This window comes from Pristis pectinata, chromosome 28 (assembly GCF_009764475.1).
Source record: "Pristis pectinata isolate sPriPec2 chromosome 28, sPriPec2.1.pri, whole genome shotgun sequence".
In the NCBI taxonomy this organism is placed as follows: domain Eukaryota; kingdom Metazoa; phylum Chordata; class Chondrichthyes; order Rhinopristiformes; family Pristidae; genus Pristis; species Pristis pectinata.
Window position 1 is genome coordinate 12920171 of NC_067432.1, and position 9038 is coordinate 12929208.

The 9038-nt window shown below is 42.2% G+C and overlaps 1 protein-coding gene across 1 annotated transcript in view; it reads right to left on the reverse strand.

Annotated features, from left to right (window-relative positions):
* Nucleotides 1–2466, reverse strand: part of LOC127584054 (dipeptidyl peptidase 8-like) — a 37329-nt gene extending 34863 nt beyond the window's left edge. The window contains exons 1-2 of the mRNA XM_052040590.1: nucleotides 2400–2466; nucleotides 464–733 (exon numbers count right to left, since the gene is read on the reverse strand). Coding sequence (XP_051896550.1) covers nucleotides 464–722 — 259 coding nt within the window. The 5' untranslated portion in view covers nucleotides 723–733; nucleotides 2400–2466. The remainder of the gene's footprint in view (nucleotides 1–463; nucleotides 734–2399) is intronic.
* Between the last annotated feature and the right edge of the window lie 6572 nt (nucleotides 2467–9038).

Genomic DNA, 9038 nt, shown 5'->3' on the forward strand with positions numbered 1-9038 from the left:
TATCTAGTACCTGGGTGAATGCAGCACTGTCCAACTTCAGAAACTTGAGCACTAATGGTCAAAAACTTTGCCAACACTTGCCATCTAGGGTCAAAATTGATGCTGGGGAGGGACAGAATTGATTACTGGAAAATTAATAGGAAAGTAAATTAATAATACCATGCTGTGCATTAAGGAATAAGCATGTAATTTACTGATGTAATTCCGGACAAAAATCAACTGCTATAAACATTACAAACAATGATCATAGAAATTTCCTATTAATACCAAGTAAAGAAACAGCTAAGTGGAATGGACTGTTAAGAGCAAGTTACTGAATATACCAGCCAGCAGTGGATACATCAAGACAAAAAACAGACTGAACCAGATGATTCTAATGTGACTACCAACCCTACGGAAAACAATGCAAATATAACCGATAAAACTGCAAGCCTGGTATTACTGAGGAACAGAAGCCACTCACCTAGATAATAGACTCTGTCTGAATAAAGTCCCTCTGGATCATTTTTCTTTACAAAATAAAAGTCATGAGGAGTTTTTGCCATCATGTGCCCATGCAGCTTCCTGCTGTCAGTGATTAACTTGCGCAGGCGGCTCCAGGAATGCCTCTCCACATAGTACGGCTCAAATGGCTCCAACTCTTCAATTTCCACAGCAGCATTTGCAGAGGCTGTTTCAAAAACCTCAATGTTTGGTTGCTCGGTTTCCATTGCTGCAGCCATCACCTCCCCTCCTGAAAGACAAGGACAGAGAATTAAATACAAAAATGCAGAGATACAACTACTGAAGTGTGCTACCTCAGCAACTGCAGCACTGCAGTGACTGACGTACACCTTCCTGTTACCCTTCACTCCACATGCAATATACAAAGCTTGAAGTAATCTAGCCCAGAAAACACTATCACACCTTTGATTTCCTGCAAGAAGCTCTCCCTCTTGCAATTACAAGCATGGTAGGTTCATAATACTAGCCAATCTCAATTTGAGATGGTTTTTTGGATCTGAAATATAGAAGCTGTGTGACTGATGGAATTGGGAACAGGAATGCATCTCCAGATGACCCAAGGAGGAATTCACAAGAGATTTTGCAGATGCTGGAATCTGGAGCAACACACACAAAATGCTGGAGGAACTCAGCAGGTCAGGCAGCATCTAAGGAGGAAAATGAATAGTCGACATTTCGGGTCGAGACCCTTCATCAGGACCCTGATGAGTCCTGATGAAGGGTCTCGACCCGAAACATCGACTGTTTATTTCCCTCCATAGATGCTGCTTGACCTGTTGAGTTCCTCCAGCATTTTATGTGTATTGCCAAGGAGGAATTGTTGCTTTTTATCTTTATTTGTCATGTGACCAGAAGCTCAACACATATACCTCATTGGTTCAGGTCAATTATCAACATTCGTCTAAATTCAGTTCTCATTCTGTGGAACTGAAAAGGTCAATGCTGCTTTCACTCTGGCAAACTCATTGATCCAGCAATGAAGAATCAGAAGAAAATACATTCAAAACCCCATTAAACTTTTAACTAGATGTGCATGTGTGTGCCCGACATGACAGCAGCACACCTCAAAAGCTCTTCATTTGTTCTAAAACACTTGGTGACATCACAAGATGTTAAAAAAATGGTGGTATGATTGCAATCCAATCAACAAATGTGCTGAGACACAAATTGGCACAATCTACTATTCAGAAACAACTCTACATAAAGCAGCAATGGTCATATTTTGCTGAGTTAAATAAGACAGAAGATGCAAGGACCAAGTTCTGAGGTTCTTTGATCATTTATTGGAAACCCCACATGATAATGCAGATGCAAAGAGAGAGAAAAAAATGCTGATTTTAAAGCTTTACTGGAAATTTATAAATATCAAACCAGACAGCCATGTTAAAAAATTAAGTGGCAATTCGGAACAAAATGTGCCATTTAAAAGCTTTTCACGTATTTTCTCCAAAGTACAATGCAGGCCATTCAACAAAAGACCAGTCCACAACTAGTCTGGAAGAGCTGACTTTGAGGAAAGGTTCCAGATTCCATCAGACGAAACCCTCAGGACTCCGTTGACGAGTTCAGGTCAGGATTGGGACAAACCACTCTTGGCAGTGATTTCCTGCGCTGTGTGTGTGGCCTGTGCACGTCTGCAGGGGGTTTTGTTGCCGCGAACGACGCCAGACCAGAGCAGATGGAGAATGTTCCAGGACAGCAGGATCCCTAAATTATTCCAACTGAGGGACGTTAAAGGTGCTAAATAAATTCATTTTAACTTGCAGAGATAGAATGCAATGCACACTGAGGAATGCACTGCTCCCTGTTATAAATCACAACAGGTACAGGATTTTATTAAACTGTAAATAAATAAAGTAACAGAACAATCGCAACAACATTTATTCAATCCTCACCCACACACTGCACCTCCCTCACTCTCTTCCGGGCTCTTCATGCACTTCCGCTTCCCACGCCAACGATACCAACACAAGAGGAGACGCGTTGCTTGTCCGCCCTCCTGCGGCAGAGCCGCCCGGAGCCGCAAGTGCCGGCGGACCTCCGCTGACAGCGCCGCCTGCGGCCGGCCTGCTCGGGCGACGAGCGCCGCTGCAGTTCATTGACCAGCGCCACCCAACGTTAACGCCGCGCTACATCTCCTGAAACATGAATGAAAATTTAAGGGGCCAAGCTAATCAGCATCTGAGAGTTGAGTCATGGAGTCATAAAGCACTACAGCACAGTTAAAGACGCAGTAGTGTAGCGGTTAGCATAACGCTATTACAGCCCCAGCAACCCGGGTTCAATTCCCACCACTGTCTGTAAGGAGTTTGTACGTTCTCCCCGTGTCTGCGTGGGTTTCCTCCGGGTGCTCCGGTTTCCTCCCACGTTCCAAAGACGTACGGGTTAGGAAGCTGTGGGCATGCTATGTTGGCGCCGGAAGTGTGGCGACACTTGCGGGCTGCCCCCAGAACACTCTACGCAAAAGATCTATTTCACTGTGTGTTTCGATGTACATGTGACTAATAAAGATATCTTAAGTAAAACTTTCACCTTTGAAGAACTTCTCAAATCAGTCTATGGCCAGTGTAATTTTGGGATATATTGAAAGATCCTTTAAACATGTTGAGTGTGAGTCTTCTAACTCCGATGGTAGTAACGTGAAGTAGGCATATCCCGGGTGGTGAGGGTCTTTAATGATGGATGCCGCCTTCTTGAGGCACCCCCTCCCCGCCATTGGGGACGTTTTCAAGGGAATAGAAACATCTGAACAGAAAACATCTGAATAGAAATCATCTGTGGGAAATAGAAACAGAGTTAATGTTTCTGGTTGAAGAATGAGTTCCAACGAAAGGCCTTTAACTTGAAATGTTGAATGTTTCCAGAACTTTCTGTTTTTATGTCAGCCGAGAATTTTGTGATTAAGTCTTTAGGATTGCTGGAATCTGTAGGTTACTCTTGCATTGAGCCTGCACAAACTCTTCACCATATGTCGCTAGCAAAATTTAAGAGGCATCTAAACAAGCAGATAAACGGACAGGGAATTGAGGGATATAGACAATGTGTGGGCAGATGTGCAATTTAAATTGGCATTGTGGTTGGCACAAACATAAGGGCTGTAGGGCCTGTTCCTGTGTTGTACTGTTCTATGTTCTATGTACGTCTTCTGTCCTTGCTGTCACCTTTCTGTTGTGATTCCGTTGGACTGAAAAACCTTCCTTGACAATGGACATAATATCATTTAATTCAATATGTTTTTGTTTAGTTTAGGATTTAGTTCTGCAGTAACTTTGTTATATGTTTTAAGTGATGGCAGTGAAACAGCCCACTGTCTCCTTTTGGATATTGTATAAAGTTAGGATATGATGAAATAGCTTTGCCTAAAACAATGATATGTCTGTTGCGTTTTCACAAACCAACAGGCCTGCTGATTTTTATAGCACTTTCTATTTGTGCTGTCATTTGCACAATTATTAGATCATAGTTGCAATGATTTTCCTTGACATTGCAATCCATTGCAATATCATTGATTTATTTACACAATCTTATTGCCCTTGGCATTTTTTATGGAAATGAACAAACATTTCAGTATCTGAATCAGTTCTCCGCATTCACAGAACTTTCAGCACAGAAACGAACCATTCAGCCTAAACTATCATCCCAAAGTAATGATAATTGAATTTAGATAAGCCTCAAAGACTTATGTTTCAAAAGTTAAACACAGGGATAATAGGAAGGAATGGGAACATTCACATGGTTGGGAGGCAAAGAGAACTGTGGGCACTGACATCCCCATTAATCATTAAAGATGCATGTGTAGATGTACAATGTACAGCTATTTAATATGGCCCCAAGAGCAGCCAAATATATGCTGCTGATAACAGGAGGTACATATTTTGCCCCTTAGCCTATTCTACCATTCATTGAGATTATGACTGATTTATTACCTAACTCCAAATACCCAGCATTGTCCTCTCTTTAATGCCTTTATAAAAACTTTCCTACCTTCATAAAACAATGAAACTTCCCTGCCATTGCATTATAAAGACAAAGTTGTCAACTCTTAAAACTGAGACAAGTATGAACCCCTAGTAAATAAGGTGAGCCAAATGCATTAACAACTTGGATTTCTTTTGCGTTATCTCTTGTTTTATTCTTTCCCTTTATTGCTTTAACTTATTGTGACAGTCACGATAACATGGCTATCTGATTTTTTAGACCCTTTATATGAGGCTGGTTATTTGTTTACTGCCTTATAACTTCCAAAGATCATTCAAAAAAAAATCACTTTCTGAACAGCTCACCAGCTCTTGAGTATTACTACACTGTGCAAGAAGTTCAAGCTAAATTATGTCATTGCTACTGCATTTATAACTTCTCAAACCTCCTTTGGCACTGATCTAGAAGGGACTATGTACATGTGAGAAAGCCATCAATGAGACAATTATTCTATGATGTACATACTTGAGTAATACTCTAGCATTGGCAATTGGCATGAATTTATTTATAGTTGCCCTGGGCATTTGACCAACTGTTTGAAAAAGCACAGCAAAAGATTTTGTTTGGGATAGATAAAGAATTTGAATTATAAAGGAACATTTAACTTATTGATTGTAATAATTTTCTTTGTTAGTAGTCCAATCTACATTTAATGTTTTATATGTCTACTAGATGATACATGAGGGGAGATGCTTCAGGATTGTACTGGGCAGAATGAAAGTGGAAACATCCCTGTTGCTTTGTGCTGCTAGTTCCACAGCAATATTATGGGTCAGTGGGGCCTCAGTTTGACACTTTTTGACTTCCTCTCCCCAATTCTGGGACCTTCATGTAAGACCAGCACAGAGCTGGCTGGAATTTGTCAGGAGCTACACTGGGATATCCAATTGGCACCTGCACCTCACTGTCCCAAATGCCAAATTTGCTTTGAACATAAGGTCCTCCTCCATATGCAACCTTCACTGGCTGCATGTAGTCCTGGACATGCCATTATCAGACACTCCTTCCTTCAACAATCCCACCCAATCAAATGGGCTCTTTATTCCTCCATCCCTAATATTCTCAGAACAATTAGGTGAATAAAAAGAAACAACACACATTCTTCCCAATGTTCCAGTGATGTTCCCCTAAGTTGCTCCTGCTAGTATTCAGCTATTAATGTTTAATTCCTGGTGTCTCCAGAGCAACCCAGACAGCCATTCCTCTCCCAACCTGCCGCCCATTTAGGATGACAGGCCTGTTTACTGCTTGCTGTGTGACATCCCTTATCATTGCAGACTTGGAAAACATGAAGTCTATCCTGCAGGGTCACCAATTTAAAGGGGAATCTACCCTAGTGAGGTGGAACTGTTTAAAATCTGTTGCTTTTGTTATGCTTGTCTGCCTTTTATAGTGATTAAAATGTTTTACCAAAAGAGGATTTTACTTTAGACAATCCTGGCCTGTAGAGAGTCAAAGTGATATGATAAGACTCTGTAGAGAGTCAAACTGATACATAGACAAATAAAGAGAATGCAAGAAGGCCAAATAATGAGAAATCCACTTAAAAATATATTTTGGCAATATTAAATCAACAGTCTAAATGATTCATTTGTGCCAAGAATACACAGAATATTTCAATGTGCTAGGAACTGGAGTCCATCAAAAGTATTTTTGTTTTTGGGTGGTATTATAAACACTCTCATCCATCTGTTAATGTTTCTATGGATAGTTTGGCCTATAACTCGCAGCCAATATTTTACAGTGCTTCTGACATACTGTAACAGCTCTCGCCATGAATTCTTTGTTGGTGAGGCGAAGGAGGAGGGTGGGAACGGGACAAATTGTGTATTACATAGAGCAACAGAGTTGATCCAGATCTCTGCACCTCTACCTGGGTGCCTCATTATCCCAGTCCTTGGTTTAATGTAAATAAATCAAAAATTCTTATCCTTGTAAATGAACCTCCGGATTCTCTCTTTCCAATCGTACAGTAACTGTTTCCGCACCTCCCCGGCTCCATTCAAGTGACTCGGGACTACAGTGGACTCTATTCCCTGCATACAAGCACTGATGGCCACGTCCACAATTGCCGACACTCCATGTTGTGGAATTCCCCCTTTGAACCCGGTGAGCAACTTCACACTGTGGAGCTCTTTGTAGACCGGGACCACACGGCTCCTCCATCCCGGCAACTGCGCCAAAGTCACGGCTAATTACTTAGGTTGCGTGCTCCTCATTACCAAGCGTGAAAGGGGGTCTTTTTTTTACTTTAGCACGGAAACAGGCTCTTCGGCCCACCGACTCCTGCTAACCATCAACTACCCATTTACACTAAAGCTACACTAATCTCATTTTATTCTCCCCACATTCCAATCAGCTGAGATCCTAGCCACTCAGCTACACACAATTTACGGTAACCAAGCGTCCTACCAGTCCGCGCGTATTTGGGGTGTGGGATGAAACAAAAGTCCCCAGAGGAAACCCCTTGTGCTCACAGAGAGAGTGCGAACTCCACACAACTGGTGCTGTGACAGTCAGAAGGGATCTTCTCACCGCATTACAGAGGGCGACAGTGCCTTAATGCAGCCAAGAATCCGAAGGACAATCGGTTACTGTGAAGGAGTTGGTGCAGGAAACGAACAATTGTTCTTTAGTGTCTGCTCCGTGAGTCACAGGACGGTCAGTGGCCACGGTGCACTGAACCCAAGGAAAGAAGTGTAAGTATCCTCCAGATTTTGGATGAGGTGGCTGGGGAGAGGATGTGCGACGTAAGACCTACATGGGCGTTCAGACCAGGAGAGAAATTCCAGGGGTGAGACACCACTGGCCCTAGAGAATGTAACTTCGGATTGACTTTTACCGATTTAACAACCCAGGACTTTGACATGTGACTTTACTTCCAACTGACATATTGTTTGTGGTCTTAAAACAGCCTTGTTTTCACTACTTTGCAGATAAACTAAATTGTAAGGTGCTGGAAATGTCCTTTGGCAAATCGGGGAATATCGAACCACACAACCTTTTGTTGAAAAAAAAACACCATGTCGTGTTTGATTTACAAGTTACAGCTTCAGCGGGATAGAATAGTGTTATGCAATTGGATTAATATTAGTCCATGTTGCTGTGTTAAGATTCTTAAGAGGGTGAGCACTAAATATATCTGGTTCCCTCTGCCTCCCGTTATGCATTTATATTGTTACAAATCTCCTCAATACTGACTCACTCCTTCTTAAATGCTGGTATGTTTTCAACCGCTATGTTAAGTTTGGCTGAGGGTGGATGTTTGAATTGCCGCAAGAGCCCGGTACATCCGTTCACATTTGTGCACCCCAGTGTCGTGTTTTTAAGCTGCAATTCTTCAGACCAACTGCACAGAAGGCCGCGTTATTCTTATCTGAAAAGAAATCCGAAAATCTTGGCTTTGTCAACGGCCTTAGCAACGAGATCTTGTATTGCTTTATGGACACGCTCATAAAAAGAATATTTTGTCATAAAGTTAAAGCTTTGACGCTGCCTGCACAATGCTCAACTTTTCCACTCTGCTTCCTGCTTGGTGACTGCAGGTTTTCCACCTCCTTGGAAATGAACTTTAGATTTGACACTTTGCATAAACAACAAAACTTTGTTTCATCTTTGTGAAACTAACTTCACTGCTTCATGCAGTCTGTTAGTGTTACACGTAAACGACAACTGGCATTTATGTAGCACAGTAGAGCACCCGAAGGCCCTTCTGCGGAGAAAAATTGACACAGGACAGGAACGTTCGGAATGTGGGATATGTCGCAACCATAATCTTAAAGAGAGAGATGCAGAGGAGGAGAGAGTTTCTTGGGGTTGGAGGGGGAAGTGAATTTCAGAGCTTTGGGGCTTAGATAAATGGAGCCAATGGTGAAATGAAGGAAACAGGTGTTGAGCAAGAGGCCAAATGCATTGGAGACCTCGGAGGGCAGGTGAACTCTCAGGTTAGGGAAAGCTGAGTAGAGAAAAGAAGATGGGGTGGGTCTGTATGAAAGAAGAGCAGGAGACTTGTCCTGCGGCCTGGCCAATATTCATCCCTCATTACTATATAGAGGTCACATCAGGGATATGGACGGAAATTGAAAGCCTTTTGGGGAGCGTGCACAAGCGTCAAGTATACAGAGGGAATATGTGCTCGCATTTCCATATCTTCTCCTTTATTGGATTTGACTTGAGGATGGGGAAGAGGGGTATTCCGGTTTGCTAGCGCCTCTGCGCCACTTTATAGTTTGTGGGGGCTTGCTGCGCCCAGACTACACGTTTCCTGCATGATGGACCGCGCTTCAAAACTCCTTCACTGACCGTAAAGCTTTTTTTGGGAAGTCAGAGAATAAAAATGCAATTAAAATAGAAAATGCTGGAATCGCTCAGGAGATCAGGCATGTGTGGGAAAAAGACAGAGAGTTAATGTTTCAGGTTGAAGCCCTTTCGTTAGGTGCTGCCTTACCTGTTGAGTTTTATCACCATTCTGTCTGTATTTCAGATTTCCAGCATCTGCAGTTTTTAAAGTAAAAATGCAAATTTTTTTATGCTGAACCGTGAAATCGTATTGTTTA